This window comes from Octodon degus, unplaced genomic scaffold, assembly GCF_000260255.1.
Source record: "Octodon degus isolate 3935 unplaced genomic scaffold, OctDeg1.0 scaffold00065, whole genome shotgun sequence".
In the NCBI taxonomy this organism is placed as follows: Eukaryota; Metazoa; Chordata; class Mammalia; order Rodentia; family Octodontidae; genus Octodon; species Octodon degus.
In genome coordinates this window covers 2526472-2544751 of record NW_004524641.1, presented here as the reverse complement: position 1 = coordinate 2544751, position 18280 = coordinate 2526472, and the positions used below count along the sequence as shown (strand labels likewise).

The 18280-nt window shown below is 40.4% G+C and overlaps 1 protein-coding gene across 1 annotated transcript in view; it reads right to left on the bottom strand.

Annotated features, from left to right (window-relative positions):
* Pde11a (phosphodiesterase 11A) overlaps positions 1-18280 on the bottom strand; it is a 535125-nt gene that overhangs the window by 83434 nt on the left and 433411 nt on the right. Inside the window, exons 11-12 of the mRNA XM_004634726.3 lie at positions 10233-10379; positions 9930-10037 (exon numbers count right to left, since the gene is read on the bottom strand). Coding sequence (XP_004634783.1) covers positions 9930-10037; positions 10233-10379 — 255 coding nt within the window. The remainder of the gene's footprint in view (positions 1-9929; positions 10038-10232; positions 10380-18280) is intronic.

Genomic DNA, 18280 nt, shown 5'->3' with positions numbered 1-18280 from the left:
TTTTTTTTTTTTGGCGGAACCGGGGATTGAACTTAGACCCTTGCGCTTGTCAGGGAAGAGCGTATTCCACTGAGCCATCTCCCCGGCCCCTCTTAAGGTCTTCTAGAGGATCCACTATTTGATCTAGAGCCAACACAGATCAAAGTCAGTTAGGATGCATACCCATTTCAAAGCCAAGCCTGTTTCGTACTAACAAGTGCAGGAATACTATCAGAGGAAAGTAAATGTCACATTGTGGCTTTTGAGTCCAAACAAGCACAAAAATAACAGCCATTATATCAACACTGTATGGTGCTATGGACATTGGTTCACTTCATAAATGTTATTAAGTACCTGTTGTGTATCAGTCAACATATTGGTATATTTGAACAGATATTGCTCAAATATTGGTTATATTTGAGCAGAGGGTTGGGATAATACTAGCAATAGTTGCTAGGTATGGTGGTGCACAGCTATAATTCCAGCATTCAGGAGACTGAGACAGGAGGCTTGCTGTGAGTTCAAGGGCAGTGCTTAATATATGCCAGGCATTTTTAAAAATACTTTGAATTCATTAATCCATCTAAGAACTTTCTGAGGTAGATACTGTTCTTATCTTACCACTTTATAGATGAGAATACCGAGGCACCAGATTACATGGCTAAAAAGTTACAGAGGTGGGAATAGAAGCCAGGTAACCTGGCTCACATGTATGTTCTTATGTGCCGTGCTGCATGGCCTCTGACATGTGGTATGTGTATAGTTGTGAAGCCTTGAAATGCTCTCCTATTAACAGAATGTTAGGTAGCAGGACTTAAAGGATGACTTGTCATGTGCTTTATGCTGTGAACTATGTTGTCCTGGAATAAGGCATGTTAGGCTGATGCTGCGGAGCCACTGGGCAATCTATTCCAACATGGGTCTGAAGCACTCACATGTACCTTCCCAATAAACAGTGCTTCAGGATGAAGTTAGAGAGAAAAGAAAGGTGCAGGCGATTGTATAAAACACCACAATTTTACCAGATATCTACTATGTGCACAAGACAAAGGCTATCAGGATGCATGTCGCAATGTTATCAATTATGGACTCATAGGTGGGCTTTTCTTCATGTTCAAAATAGCTTTTTATTTCATTTATATGCTCCATGTGTATATATTTGTAAATTCTGCTTTAAGGATAAACTTGTACTTAACAAGATGTCTGACCTTGGACATGGTGGTGTTCTGAGAAGTGTCCATGCATTTATTATTGAGCAAAATGGACAAAGCACTGACTCCGTTTCAGAAATGAGGACTAGGGCAGGCAGTGAAGCTCACACATGGGGCCAAGCAGAACAGTCCTGGGGTGCCCTTCGCTAATCCTGCTGCTTGTGGGAGACAGTGATGGCAGAGATGCAGGCCACTCGCACTCAGTATCAGGAGAAGGTGCATCGGGGACTGGATGCTTTGGTCCAAGAGCAGCCCGGACACAGAAATCTGAAAGTCATGCTAGGATTTGCACCCTCATATTGCTTTTTGAATCCAAAGACTGGGGATCCTGAATATTGATGGATTTCCCGAGGAGTTCATAATATTGAGTCTGCGATTTATTGGCAAACTGAGAGGAAGGGACTGTAACGAGGCTTTGGACATTTCTAATGTTCTCAAATCTCCCAAACTGCAGGTTGTTGGCTGTGAGCATTCTTCCAAAATCACTGATGTACAGACACCATGGAAGAGGCTAAGGAGCTTGGATAAAGTTGGGAGGCATCATGATGGTTTTTGGAGACCTTCTTCCTCTCATTCATTTCTCTGTTTTGGATAAGGGAAGCAAAAGTACTGCTTATCTCCACCTTAGGGGTTTGAGAGAGGATTCTCAAGGAAGCGCCTCCTCTAGAAGCAGCTTGAATTTGGAGGGGCCCTCAACTGTGGGCTGAAAGGGAGTATTTATGTAACAAGCATTTAATTCCAGATATAAATTAATTTTGGTATGCAGAGTGTTGTGTGGGGGCACCATCTGGAGCCTTTCTTTGGTACATTATTAAAATCAAATTTGATTCAGCCAACGAGTGCTCTTTGAAGACTGCATTATAAATAGCACATCCAGGGCTTTGGTATCTTCTAAATAAATGACCCAGATTGCACTGGTGATGGTAGCTCTGCCTGTCCATCTGGAACAGGAGGAGTCCCTTTGAAATTCAGATCTCCTCACGGGGAGTGGTGGTTCTATGAGAACCTTCAATTCTGGTCCCACTCTGTCCAGCATGTATCCAAGTGATAAAAATTGCTAATGCCTGCGTTTGGGTTCCACTTACAGCTGTAGCAAGCAGTGGGTATTTCCTTTTAGGACTATGTTCCATGGACTTTTCGACACATGAGCCTGAGTTCCACGTTGATGAGTACCAAGCTACTCCAGATGCTGCAAGGCAGAGCTTTTAGGCAGATTTTTCAAGCTTCAGAATAGCGGTCAACCTCAGTTGCCTAAGGGGAGTGCTTAAGAATTCATGTATACTACTTGATGTCACGATCTACCTTTTTTTTTTTTTTAAAAGGAAAACTTACTTTTGCCATTTGGAAATGGTGTGTGATAAAATCACAAGGGGAGAAGGGCAGGTGTCACCCACAATCCTCTATGGAGGGCAAAAACTCAACTAGATAAATTATAGCATCTATATTCGGTGGTCACATCCTCTTGGTGTTTACAGTGATGTCTGCCTGCCAATATTTGGGTCCGCTGAGCTGAAAAAGAGGTACTTCAACTCTTTTTGGGGGTTCAAAGACCAGAACTTTTCCAGCTGTTAAGGGGCTTCCAGCCAGCACCAACAGCCTTACGATCTACCATACCAGCCTATAACACCAAATTACTAATTATGGTTTGTCTAATTACCCCCAGAAGTAGGGTAGTTTTGATCAAATTCACTGCTCTTTATTCTCAAAATGAAGGCATATTTGGCATTATTAAAATATTGGTTTGTCTACAGTGATCTTTTTCTTATCAAGGTTACAGGGATTGGGAAGACTTTATAGTTAAATCCTCTCTTTTGTAACTAGGAGCTTCAGAAGGGACTTGCCTTCAAATTGCTAGACCTAAGCCACATTTGGGGCATACAATGACCTTAACTTCAAGTAATGTTGCAAATGCTTATCCATGTACATTTCAGAAAAGCAATAGAGCAAAAGTGGTCTGTCTGCTACAAGTATATATATTGGTACATAAATGAAAACTATTAGGTTGATTTTGTATAATTATAGTTACTTTTATCCCCATCCAAGATTTAACTTTTAGCCTACTGATGAGCATAATTTTAAAGTATCTTTATTTTTGAAAGTTAAAACCAAACAAAAATAGAAGAGGATAATGGGGGCCTTGGATTCACTGCCTAACTGACAGGAGTCCACATTTTGCCCATTTCATTTCCTCTGTCTCTTCATATACTGTGTTCTCTTTGTTTTGCTGGCTGAGCTGTTTCCAAGCAAACCTCTGGTATCTATCTGTTTCATTCTCAAGAAGTCATGATGCGGTCAAATAAAAATTGGTCACTATATGTCTGTCCTTATGTTTTGATAAGATATGCAGAAAGATAATACAAGGAAAAATTTCAGACCACAAACTTTAATCAGACCTCAGAACTATATTTCAAAGTGAAATAAAACTTTAAAAAATTGAGAAAAACTGAGGATTCTACTTTAATTTAGGTAACACAATAATCAACTCTATGTAGCACATGTACTCCATTTTAAACAAGGAAGATTCTGAAAGACTTAGCTCTCAACATTAAGACTGTATATGTATATTTTATGATTTCTTTTGAGGACCACAACAGCATGTTTTGTCCATGTTTGGAAAAAGTTTGCATTCTGTTTATAATTGACTGCTAGTGAACACAACAGAACATAGCACAAGGCTTGGGAGTGCAGAAATAGAGCAGATTGCCTGGTGCACAGTAGTTGTGTAGAAAGACAGCTTTCTCTGAGTGCCCCAAGAAGCTGGGTTGATGAATTTCAAGAACATGAAGCCATTCATACCCTAGTTTTTATTAGTCAGCACCGCACCAGGTCAAACACGAGACCCATGAAAAATTAAATTTTTTTTTTAAAGTTTCCAACGTAGCACCCTTAGATGCCAGATTTCTGTCCCAAGACAATGTCACCAGAAAGTCATGCACCTGGAAAATGGAGGCTGTGACAAACAACCATGGTTTTGCGGCTGGGTCTCACTGACCTGGAGGATTCAGCTGGCATCATAAAACACAAAGCAACAGATTGAGCAGTTTACCAACAGACTAAATAGCTCAAGAATAAACTCATTTTAGTACAAAAATTCCTGTCTTGTAAGGAGGCAGCCCAGCCCCCAAACACATACCTTTCCTTGCAAGACTGTGTCCGTGAACAAGGGCTTATACTTTTTTTCTGTAACGCTGGACATGATTATGTTCATGCACTTTTACAATTTACATGTCCTAAGAAAAATCCCCAGCTCGGGCTGAGGGTGCGGGAGAATTTATTTTCACTAGAAAGGGAATGACCCATAACTCATGAATGGCAGTGCTTAAAGTGAGTTATGGAGGTTACTCTCCTGTGAGAGGAAATGGGGTGGATTATCCTGCCCAGTTGTGTGTTTGGTTATTAGCACACCAGGTTCTTAATTATGTGCAGCTTTCCCTTTTTTCTTTAATAAAATAAATGTGGATAAAGAGAATGTCAGCTAGGAGCATGGAGTGCCTAATTGGGTTTCTGAGATGAATAGAAAAAGGAGCCTTCTTACCAGATTAAAAGATAGGGGTCTCAAGTATAATTCAAACACAGTATTCAAATTGATTAGGCTCCTAGGTATAGTCTCCACTGTTGACAGTCAACAAAAACATTAAAGATTGTTCCTTTGCTAAATTAGAAATTGACCATGCTTTAAGTTACTACTACAGGAAGATCAAAGAACTGATTTTCCTAACATTCAGATTTTACTGTATTATTATGATAATACTGCCATGTATTTTAAAGTAAATATGACGAGTTACTATTTATATTGACAAAAAAGTGTAGTGTAAAAATTATGTGTGATGATTGCAAATATCATTGTTTATTATAATAAAACATCTAGGTCTCTTTGTATCTTCCAATGGCATAATATACAAAGGAATTTGATTTCTGTTGTGAATCGAGTTTTGGCTTTGATTGAAGATGTTTTATTTTAAGACTCAGCTCTGCCTTTTTGAAGAAGAAAGAGAAAGAATTCTAAGTGTTCTTCTTCGATCTTTTCCCAGAAGGAATCTCGTACCTCAAATATCAAGGGCTTTTCTGACAACTGCACGCAACACGTCACCCTCAAGCTGGTGGATAGGCTGGATTTTGTCCCTAGACATCCCTTCTGCTCTCTAGCTTGAATTATCAATAAAATGGCTTGGCTTATCTCTGAAAATAACCTTGTTGACAATACAAATATGGACTTAAACATTCTACCTCCACACTGAAGATTTAAGCAGCCCCCAGTAAATGTCAGGGGGCATCAATGTGTTTGCTGTGATACTTGGTTATTATTAGTGCTTAACTGCAATTCCCCACCAGCGCCATGCGGCCAGCACCACCATAAATTTTAATGTGATCATGCGCCCTTCTCTTTTCATACCCAGTGAACTCTGCAAGATCACAATATTCCATATTATCTTTTGCTGAACCTTAGTGTGATATGAAGAAAAAACAAGATTCCTAGCCATGATAGTTGTTCATCATTTTATAGTTTTGTTTTGTTTTTTTTAAACTGGACACTGAGTAACATGGTTCCTTGAATACTATTTCCCTAAACTAAATTCACTCATTCAATTAATCTTTATTGAGCCCCTACAGGATGCAGGGCATGGCCCAAAGTGCTAATGAGTACATTTATGGGATAGTAAAGAATACTGACACTTAAGGATCCCCCCTCCCCCACCACCGGAAAATCTGTCAGAGCACATACATCATTCATAAAGCTGAAAAATGTCTTTGCAACTCTAGCACTATTACGTGCCTTTTTATCTCACAGAATACAAACAAAAGCATAGTGCTTTTCTATATCTGCTCTACATCATAAATAAAAGAAACATGTCTATCATCTTTCCTTGTGGGTGTATTCAAGGGAATATTTATTCTACATGTGCCCAGAAATGAAGAAAATTTGTATAGTGCATTGATCTATGAGTTTTTATTTTTTATTTTAATTACAAAGAATAGCTGGCACGATCTGGTGTGTTTATTGAAAGAATTCAAAGTTTGGTTAATTTTAGCTATCTGATTGTCTATTTAAAAGCAAAGAAAAATACTGACACTTTCATTGTATAAATGTGTATAAATGCAGTCCTGATACATGGAGCAAGAGATTAAGTCATCAGTAGGACTCCTACTGAACGAAGGGTCCATAATTTTATACTAAATCGCCTGTGCTACAATTTTAATTTCTAAGGCGACAAAACTGCTTTCTTACTGAGATATATGAGCCTGAACGCTCCTGCAAAATGCAATCCTGGGACAATAAATTTATTTTCCACATGTGACAATATTTTAGAGCTGAAGCTTAAGAAGCTGTTGCATATATTTATAATTTTCTTGTTCACAGTGCCAAAATTTTTGCCCGGCACTGATACGCAACTGTACATCTTCCCTTCCGCAGAGACAATGGGCGCAGGACAACAAACAACCTCATGTTTACAGTGGCACGGAGAAACTGCTCAGGCAGCCGTCCTAAGCTGGGCCTGTCCTCATAGCAGGCTCTCTTTTCAGACAGACTGGTTTTGTTTGCCATTTTTGTTAGAAAAATATTTATTTGGCGATGGAATGTGTGCCTCAGTATTAAGGAAGGTTGATACGATTTTTTCCATCGTGTTTTTTGGCAACTGGCTGGTAAACTTTGCCTTGGAGCGCCATCTAGAGGAAAATTTACCAAATATGCGTGTGTCTTGGCTTTGGGACCCAGACTAGTGTAGAGAATTTCCTTTCTATATTAATATAAAATTTTGATTCTAACTCTTCACATGTAGATAAATATGAAATTAATTGACTACATGTATAATCATGCATAATAATAAAGTAACCAAAGACCCTGGTAGTCTTCAGGGGTGTCTGAAACATTGGTACCCATCCATGGAAATAATTTGCTCATCATTTTGCTGTAGCTTGAACTGATACTTCACAAATTAGAATTTTTTTTTGCAGTTCCAGGGATTGAACTCAGGACCTTGTGCTTGTCAAGAAGGCACTTATGCCACTGAGCCATATTCCCAGCCCTAATACTTCACAAATTAGAATTGATGAGTAAATTAAATTTATTTTCATCTACTCAGATCCAGTAATATTTTTCTCTTCATAATTACTTTCTTAATTACAGACTTCAGATTAACCAGACTGTCCATTGTCAAGTTGGAAGACGCATATGTTAGAGACAACATTTAATGTTGTAATCTTTCGTCAAATTCAGAAAAATATAATGAGTGGAAAATAACCTTTCCAGATGTGGCTACGCTTCTCAATGTGAGGATGAAAAAATAATATTCTTCACTGTGCTTTTTTGGTCTCCCCTTAGAGAACTTTAACAGCAAACTTTTCTATTTTTGCAGTAGCATGAATACAGAAACAAAACCTGAACTTTTTTTTTTTTTTTTAACAGTGACAGTCCTTTTCGTTTGCTGAGCACACGTGAAAATAGCTGCACTCTTGAAATTTCTGAGGCATGAGATGCCCATGGCGGCCACATAAAGTGACAGTTCTATTTTTCTCATTTGCTTGAAAAGTATCAAGATGGTCCATAAAATGAGTGAATATTCACTGAGAAAAACTGAGTAGCTGTTTCTTCTTGCTCTAAGGGTTCCCCTCCAACCTGTTGCCCTGGCAGATTCCCACATCTCAACTACTGTAAGACTTCAAAAATGTCTGTCTCCATCTCAACATCGATAATTCAGTGTTACAGCCGATCCTTTTTCCTTTGCTGAGCCAAGTTTTTGCCTCCTTATTTTGACAATTCCTTAAATCCACAGGTTCTCCAAACTGTCAGGTAATAAGCGAATGATCTCTGTGAGTCACACACATTAATTCTGTACACATAGTTCATGCTTCTGTTCCACTGAAATCTGATAAGGAAGATCAAAATGAGGTGTTTGTTGGCACTGTGCCTCGTGACTCTGGGCATCCTCCGCCTAACAAAGACAGGTTGCCTTCTGTGACAGTGTGTGTGACGAGTGGCGAGGCCACTTCAGGTCTCCAGGTGAGCCTATCTGGTCCTTAAGCAGAGGAGGACCCCCAGGACAAGTTCCTGAGTAGAAACTGAAGAAATTTTGGCCCATCTCGTCCCCTTCCTCCTTCTCTTTTGTCTTTTCCTCCTCCTTCTCTTTCTTTTTCTGTACTGGGGATTGAACCAATTCCTTCACACTAAGCTACATCTCCAGCCATTTCGAAAAATTTGAGACAGGGTCTGGGCTAAACTGCCCAGGCTGGGCTCACATTTGTGAGGCTCCTGTAGCCTCCCGTGGTGCTGAGACTACTGGCATGTGGCATGCTTTCCCACCTTCATTCACCATATAATATCCTTTTTAAAATTTATTTGGTATAGGATCTTGCTACACATGCAGGGCCAGCACAATATGTGGTTCCAGGGATTGAACCCAGGTGCTTGTGCTTGCCAGACAGGCACTTAGACCGCTGAGCTATCTCTCCCCTCTTCATCTACCATATAAGTACTTGAGTTCAAGTCCAGTTGGCATACATCTGCTGCCGACCTACCAAGCACATGACAAAGTTCATGGTCCTAGTAGGGCTGTTGCTAAACATGTGTTTAGCATACATGTGGCTGTTGTTGAAAGAATAAGAGATTGGCTCTTGCCTTATGCAGTTTACTGTAGAGGACAATGAAAGATTGGTAACTTAGTAGACAGACAGGTGTGTTATACTGTATAGTATGGAGAAAAATAATTATTGATGCTTTGGGAGAAAGGAAAAATCTTTGTAAAAAAACTGGCATAAGATCAGTACCTTAAAGGATTAGAATAGGCAGAGAAGAGCAGGAAGATTTTCCTGGAGAAGTAGATTTGGACCAAAGGAAATGCACCGTACTTCGAATTTCCTGTTTCATGTCTACTCTTTAAGGTGTGAAGTTACAATGTTTCTGTATTTATATTTTAAAACCCAGTAGTCACATTCTCTTTCTGGTGTGGTAAACATGTTTACAGAGACTCCCATACGTGGACTATACCTATACATATGTCACTAGGAGGCCAGAGCTACTCACACATGTAAACCAGAGACCATTTTCCCTGACGACAGCTTAATAATGTAAGTGGAAGTCAAAGGAAAATAATCCATAATTCTTGCCAGTAAAAGGGCCTGAGTGGAAGTTTGCTGCAATTTTTACCACAAACATTTGCTTTCAGATTTAATTCCAAGGCTTGCCTCTGGCTCAGTGCTCTCCTTGTCTCATAAAACAGCTTCGCCACCATCCCTGGGCTAGAGTCCAGAGGCACAGCTTTAAAGTCTACTGTACTTCTCAAACTGAGAGCACCAACTCCTACCCATTCTTTCTCCAGTGGGCTCCTTGGGTGTTTTCTTAAATAAGCATTCTCTCAGGATTTCCTCCTTCTGAGAATTTCCAGCAGGCCACAGCACCTCATCTAGGGGGGATTTATTCAGTTCCTCCTCTCCACTTCCTCTGAAAAAAGATGACACTAAACATCCAAGCATTTTTCTCATAAGAGAACCACTTTACTAAGAAAGAACACTGAAAAGAGGTTCAAGTTCTCACCCGAAGGCTATGTCTACATCAAAGTGTCCATGATCTTACACCTTTAAAGTTTGGAAATTGTTTTCAAATACATACACACAGGACAGGTAAGGTCTCCCACAAAATAGTCACATGGCAATTTTTCAGGGAAATGGGAGCATAAAAGAGAAGGTCGCTAGGTCCCCACAAAGGCAAGGTGGCCTTCTACCACCACTGAGCGGGACACTCACAGTTAGCATCGCAAACATCAGCTGGCACACGTTGAAAGCATGTCTCCAGTTGTGGTACAGAACCATTCGGTAGTTTTTCCTCACTGTGAGAAGCCACCTACACAGTGTCTGGAATGGAAGAGGAGAGGCTGTATCAGGCCGTTAGATGTGTAACCAGCAGATCACCGCAAATCTCCGGGCATTCTTGTGAGTGTGAAGGCTGGGGATAATCACCCCTGCTTGGTTTTTGAAGAACCCGCCTTTCAGAGTATCTAACACATTGCTCTGGGTGTGCTCCCTGGATCACCCAAGACCACATCTTACCTCATAGTCAATTTTAAATTTCTGTACCATCCCCAGCTCCATGAACATCCGGAGAGCAGCTGTGATCATGGCATCCACATCAAGGGAAAAGTCATCAAAATGCATGTCACCAATGGCCAGTTCTGACACCAGAGGGATGTTAGCTGCCTAAAAAAGCAAAAGACGTGAGTCAAACCAGGTCCACCAGATTTCTAAAACCCTGTGTCCTGCTCTCTTCCCCTGCTTATTGGCAGTGCTGCATAAATCAGGCCTGACCTGCGCTTACACCCTGAAACAGCTAAACTCTGAGCCGTAAACGTCTTTTGTTTCTGAACTGCAAATGCCCCAAGCAAATGAAGCAAGAGGGGAAGAGAAGCTAATCGAAAGATAAAATATATACACCGGATGTAGTCTGTAGAATTTAGGATACAGAACTATCTAGTTTACCAAAACAATGGTCACGCAATATATTCTGATGCATATTACAGAGCACTAAATGCAAGAAACATCTGGGCAGCCAGCAGCTGTGAATTTTAATTGCTGTTATTCCAGAGAGGGAGATGGGAAGACACCACTTTGTCTTGTTTCTTGTGTCCTTATGTGCTGTAGTCTGCATGTGTTCTTTGTTATACACATAATCTGTTTATTAAAAAAAGACAGAAAGGATCAGACAGCATAGCTCTGGTGCAAAATATGTTGTCTTAATAAAACACTGTAGAGATATTTGGAGGGTTGGCATAAACATGCGTTTCATTGAAGAGATAAATTTTGCTATGTTGTTTAACTTTATTCTGTACAAACTTCACAGTGTAATGCTGGTGATACCAATGTAAGGTTTCCAAAATGCCCATATTAGGCAGCTGTCAATCAGCTGCCCCCCAACAAACCTGAATGGAAGGGGAAAAGCCTTTGGAAATTGTTTTTATGCTGCCATCAGATGTAGCATATCTTTTGGACCACTTTTGGTGAAGGAGTCTCTTCAGTGTTTTCACATTAGCAGAGGCCATTCTATACTGTAGTATTCATGTGCCTATCTGTTCCCTGGGTATAAATTACATGAGGAGTAATTTATGCCCCAGAACTGCTTTGGTTGAACAATTAAATCGAACCCCAGTCAGTCTGAGCATTCCAGAAACCACATAATCAATCTTTCCTTCCCTATGCTCTTCTGTAGAATTTATACATCTAAGTGACAGTCCCAACACGGGGTATTCCCCCACAATATGGAAGAACAACAAGTACATATATAAATTTACTACATATAATGTGTAATATTTATAGAATTTATATGGTTAATATCTTATTAAAATTATAATTTCCACAATTACTTTATATAATGCAATATACTTAAGAAATATATAATATACTATTTCTATAATTTTATTAATATTAATGTTCTTATCCTTCAGCAAATCATTTTAATATGTTGATGTATTTGTACACCATAGCTCCTTGAAATAAAAAAGGTAATAGCTGTAAAATTCCAACTTGGTAGAAATTCTCTCCATGTGTGGGTTTTTGCTGGGAGTTTCTGATTCCCACACAAGCACCTTATTTTTTACTTTATAAATATTTTGAAGCAACATTAAAAATGTGCTTAATTTTAATAGTAAACAAACTCCACAAGCTACTTCCACAGAGGAAAACACCCGCTGACACACACATACTCTACCATACAGTAACAGAACTCTTCTGGCACAAAATTATTTTTCTCACCCAGAGGCAACTGTTTTCAAATCACCTTGATGATTTTTGTGTATGTGTCTATGGCAAAGTAAGGGGCTTGTGATTTTATTTTTGATTATGTTCTGTTTTAAATATTACCAATGAAACTTTCACCAATGAAGATGAAGATGAAGCTGTCGTCTACTACATCTGCCATACTCTGCTGCTTCATATGCTAACTTTTAAATCCCTCAATGCATATACTTTATTTAGATATGATTCAGCATTTGGCTATTATGACTCTGTGCAAGATATTCATAGCTAAGTCATGCAATGTACTATAATGACTTTTCCTACAGAGTTGATAATTGTCTTCTTTGCTACATGCATAGTTGCGTATTTACTTATAATGAATCAACCCTGAAACTCCTTAACAGTTGTCTAAGTTTTCTCTTTAAATGTTAGATCTTTGGGGATTCCGTCGACTTCATAGAGAACCTCCCCCTACAATCTTCTGCATGTCTCCACCGTGGATTGACTGCCTCCTACATCTGATGTGTACCTTTCCTTCTCCAGTGTTGCTTTCATCTCCCTTTATGCTTCTGCATCCCAAATCTTTTTCTTGGTTTATCTCAGCTTTCTTGGGTTTGATGACTTAATATCTGTATTCTAGCTTCCAACACTTTTTACTCTTAGGTTCTCTTCTAGTAGCTCAGCTGGGGAGATGGATCGGTGGTCTAAGCAGCTGCCTGGCAAGTGCAAGGACCTGGGTTTGATCCCTGGTACCACATGCTGTGTGGTCCTGCCCTGGGCCTGCCGCCAAGCTGGCCACTGAAACCAAAGCACTAGAATTATCTTTATTAAATGGTACCTTAAATAGTTTGCAGTACTCAGAGGTAGTCCCTTCTAGTGCATAGGTCTGACTGTAAACACGGGGACCTCCTTCTCTTGTGTGATTGCATTTACCAGGATGTCAGAAGTCAGGCAGGTGCCAGCCATGTCTTTTTTCATTAAGGAAGCTCCAAAACAACTCTACTCCCTCACAGGTCTCAGGGAATTTTTAAAAAAAATTTTATTGAGAAACAAATAGCAATGAGACAGTTTCAAAACAGGTTAGTAGGACAATTACAATAATTAATAAATTGCATATTGCTGTCTTTGTAGTGGTTATTCATAGTACAAGATGCAGACATGATATCCTGTCCAAACACTATTTAGCACAAATCTTTCTTCTCATTGAATTAAGAGAAAGTAGCTGTGTATCTATCCTATTTTGTGTGTGTGTGTGTGTGTGTGTGTGTGTTTTACTACAAAATGGTCCTTCATTTATATCCCCCTTTTTTGTTTAGTTTTGTCAGAGATGAGTATTCCATTGCCATTTAAATATTGTAGGTTCGTGAATTCAGCAAAATAATCCAATATAGTCCAGTAGTCTATAATAGTAGCGGGTTTTCTGTAGGACTGGAATGTCAGAAGTTGTTGACTTGAGCCCTTTACAGCTCAGCATATTAATATGGCTTTACTTTTTATACCTCGTTTTTATACTTTTCTTCAGGGATTTGTACATAGAGAATTCTAGGTATTTAGAAAGATCTGCGATAGTTGCAATTTGTTCAGATTAAAATTCAAACAGAAAAAAGAAACCATTTCCCAAGAGATAGAGGCCCTGCCCCAAAGAGCACAAGAATTTCTGCTCTCTGGAGAGAAGTCCATTCTAAATGGGTGCAGAAGACTGAATGCTCTTACAGTTTGTCACCAAGGAACAGAAGTGGCTATGGAGTGAGCCTTGCTGCTCTCCAGGTTCCCCCTGTCTCGTAGATTATTGATAATGTATTCCTTCATACTATTATAAATCCTCCGCTCTACAGAAGCACTAAATTCACTTAATTGTCTTAAAAATTAAAGAATATAGGCATTTTTTCATTATGAAATGTTAATGGAAAGGAAATAAGAACATTAGGTTGAAAAATGTAGGATGACCTCTGGTTCACCAAGCCCCAGCCTTATTGACCTTGTCTTTTTTCCCCTAATAGGTTGATTGATCCATAGTTAAATCATACCAGTCTATAGATCACCCTGAGCCCTGCCATAAACCCTGGCTGGCACTTGTAGATGCAGAAAATGCGTGAAACCATTCATAAATGACCATTTTTAGGTATTTTGAAAAGTGTGGGTGGTTTCTATGCCTACATCCTGGGTTCAAGAGCAGGTTATAGGGAAAGAAGAGGAGACAGAAGTCAGGAGCTGAGTGTAGATGTCTCATCTATGAAAGATTTGGGAAAAACCTTCCACTACCAAATTCCTTGTCCTAGAGATCCATGCACCCTTCTCTTCTGAGAGGCATAATGGGACTAAACCTTCCAAACCTCTAATTACTCTAGCCATAAGGTATTAGCAAAACAAATCAAATTCAATTTCTCTAAGTGTCAATCTTCAACTTTTAAATATTTATAAGGTGCCATATCCCTAAATCAAACAGAAGTGTCACAATCCAAAATAACTACTGAATTAATAGCCAGGAAATAACATTTGGATAAAAGAACCATTTACTTTACAGCAGCAATAAATGAAAACACAGAATTATGAGTCCTAGAGCTAATTTGAATAATGCTCAAGAAGTGAAACTCTAGTTGGCTGGGAGTACCTGATATCCTTTGACCATTCCTCTTTTTTTGTTTGGGTCTTAATAGTTAAGTGGTTATCAAAGGGAGTCATAAAACTGCCTCCACTAAAATTGAAAAGGTAGGTTTACAAAGAGGCTGTAAAATGTTAAAGTACAATCTTGGATCCCTTGACACATGAATATTACATTTTGTGATGCTCAGAAAAGGGGAAGAAACAAAGTGTGTAGTAGTCCAGCTCTGGAGACTCAAAGAAAGAGGGACCTGTTGCCATTCCAGTCTGCTTACCCACTCACTCCTCAGGACAAAAGCAGCATTGGGGCCTCAGGGTTCTGGCATTGATGGAGACAGGAGGCTGGGCTGCTCTATGGTGGTTGGAAGGGACAGTAAAGTTTGTTCTCCTGCCAACCCTTTAATAGCATTTCTTATATGCCAGGTACTCATTGTCTTAGCACTTTGTGAATATGAACTCATTGTATCCTAAGAAGTTGGGAATATATAAAATCTCATGTTAAAAAGAGGCATCTGAAATGGGTGATAAACAAGGTATCCAAATTTGCACAGTAGGAATGGCAGAAGCAGATTTTAACTGGGTTCTACTCCTACATTAGCTCTGAATAGGAGCAAAGAACGTGAAGGGTCCCCCATTCCTGCATTATGCAAACCAACATGGGTACACTGTGGAAGTACCTGGGATTTAGATGCAGACACAACCATACGGTCTCTTTCTTCTTTTAGTTTTTTGATACCAGGGATGGAACTCAGGACCCTGTGCTTGCCAGGCAGGCACTTAAGCCACTGAGCTATCTCCCCAGCCCAATCTCTTTCTCCTGATGAATAGACTGCATGCATTTCATAGATCATGTTTTGGTTTTTATTTATGTACACTCTTGCAGGAGGTCTCTAGCCTGGGCAAAATCCACTTGCTAGATTTACGTTGCCTGGAGCTAAAGCAAAATCACTGGGTTCTCCTAAGACCACCCTGAAGGAGTACCTTGTCCTCTGGGAGCAGGATATACTTTGGACAAACAATGTGAGCTGTGCAGTGATGTTCCTACAATGAAGAACTAAAATATTTTTAGTGTTTTCTCTAAAAGTAATTCATTTAATTTAACTTGTAGCTGTCTCACAACAGACATGGGCTCCAGTCCTTCCTCTTGTTGAGTGGAGGTGGCCACGAGACTAAGGGTTCCTTGTGTAGACAGTGACTAAGCTATGCTAAATGCTGCTGAGGGGAACATTTAAGACAGTGTGCAGGAAGAGCCGGACTAAGGGCTTGGAGCTAGGAATGTCGAGTAGCAGTGGCTGTTGACTGTGGTTGTTGGTGTATTGTGATTGAGCCCATTATTATTTTTATTATACAAAGAAAGACAGGTGGGATGTAAGAGATTTCAGTAACTGGACTCTGAAGATCAAGCTTTATCCTCTTCCTCAGACCTTTTAATTTAATTCATCTTAACTCAGCACACATGCATTCATTACCGCCTCTTATCACAGGTGCTGCACGAGGTGCCATGGCTGCATTTGTGAGGTCAGTGTGGTGCCTGTGCCCACAGCTGGTTGGCAGATACAAGAAGCAAGCAGAGAGTTACCACGGAGAGTGATTTCAGGGCAGCCATGGAGGAAATACAGGCCACCAATGGGAGCCCTGGGAGAAACACTTTTTATTTAGTGTTCTTGCCTTACTTCCAAATTGCCATTCAACCTTGGCTTTGTGAGGTAGATTTAGAATAATTTAAAATGTTAAAAAATAGTTACTAAGGTCAAAGTTTCTCCAGGTCACAAAGGCTGCACTCAAACCTAAGCTGTGAACTCCATTCCTAAGATGATCATGATCTACTCAAGGAGCATGACTCAACTGAGTTATTGGTGAAAAAGCAAAAGTACAGAGATCAGAGGCAGCAAGAAGAAAAGTAGGAGGCCAAGAAACTCACTGGCAGAGGATCATCTGAGGTGGGCGCTGGAGGAGAAAGAAAAATTCTCTAAGGAAATAGAGGCTCACTGGCTACTCCACGTAGAGAACAGCACAGGTGGAATAGAGTTCTGACTTCCCAAAGATGGCACAAAATGGTGAGGCACAGGCAGGGAAGGCCTATGTGCTCATAGCAACACTGTTTGTTCACAGAGATTCAAGGCTCGCTCTAATTGCCACAGAAACTTGGGCTTCTTTACCAATTGTGAAACTCGAGCTCATCCAGGGAAAAGTTATCAGCTTTGCTAAGGTCCCATCAGTGGCCTTGGACTGTAGCCATGGTGTCTGGCTTGCCTGTGACTCTGGGACTGACTTCTGTTCACTACCCACCCCACATCTACTCCCTTGACTCCAGGTAGTATGTGACCAGTCTCTGTCCTTTATGGTTAGAACTCAAAGAACTGCTTTTGAATGATCTGGTCCCAAGCTTAGTTAAGGCAGGGACCCAACATTTGTAATGTCTTTGCGTGTAAAAACAATAGTCTTTGTTTCCTTTTCTCATTTTTTGTTGCATTCAACAGCACATTGTTTTCTCTCCTCTCTTGGGAGAACTGGAAAATCAAGCAGCCCTCCAAGAAAAAGAAACTTGTATTTGGTTGAGTAGGGCCCTAAGTTTAGTGGGTCATGAAGACCTGTTTTGAAAGAACTAGAGAAGACAGTGCTGTAGAGCTAAAAGGGAAAACTTGCCCTCTCATGAAGGCAGGTGTAGTTAAGGGAAAGGAGGGAGTCTGGGAGCATGGCAATCAATCCTGGTGCATTGACCTCGAAAGCAGATGCAGCTAGTAAACGGACTTCCATGGAGGTATGGGTTGGGCTTCTGTGAGCTGTGTGTTAGCTGAATCAGGACCCACAGGCTGTCCTGCTTTCGTTCAAGTAGACACTTGTCATCACTTACACCCAAGAACTCACCAAGTCCTCTGCTATTGGGAAAACCACGAGGACATTATCTCACCAGCATCTAGAACCTCACCCAACAGCTGTAGCTGTGATACCTATCTGGGCAACGCACTCTGCTCAGTTCCCAATCCTGTGATTCCTGAGGTGTCTTAGTTACTTTTCTCTCATTCCTGAGACAAAATACCTGACACTATAAGCTAAAGCATTAAGGTATATTTAGCTCACCATTTGTAGAGGTTTCAGCACATAATCGGCTGGCTCTAAGGCAGGGTGGTGGGGCAGACAGGCATTGCAGAGGAGGAACTTCATGACAGGCAGAAGATGGCAAAGAAAGCAAAAGACCTTAGCAGAATTTTGTCTGCCCCTTTTACATTCTATCTAGTTACCAGGATTAGGGTTGTATCCAACCTACCAGTAGAATGATTTAGTAATTACCTACTTTTAACTTTAGCACCTTTACTCCTAGCATTATACGATGAGTCAGTCACACACTGCAGGTTCAGCACCTCTGAAAAGGCCTCACTTATGACTGCATGGTGCTTTGGGTGGGGGCATCTCAACACAAGGACACCAATACAGCCAAGAACGATGAGAGGGTTCTGGGTACCCAGAAGGGTCCTGGTGGGGGAGGCATGCACAAAGGCCCAGGCAGCTAAACCCAGCCAGCTCCGGACCCCATGAAGGCTGAGGCAATGGTTAATTATATCCTTGCTCCACCAGTAATATATTGTGCAATTATCTGCTAAAAGTCGGGTAAAAAAGGGTGGAGATCACATCTGTCTTGTTTGTTGTGTTCTCGGAGCAGTCACCACTATAAGCAGGACTTGGAACATGGAAGAATCTCATTAAATGTTCACAGGACGAATGAATGAAGTCTTGGCAACCACCCTGCCCAGGCTGTGCCACAGTGTTCT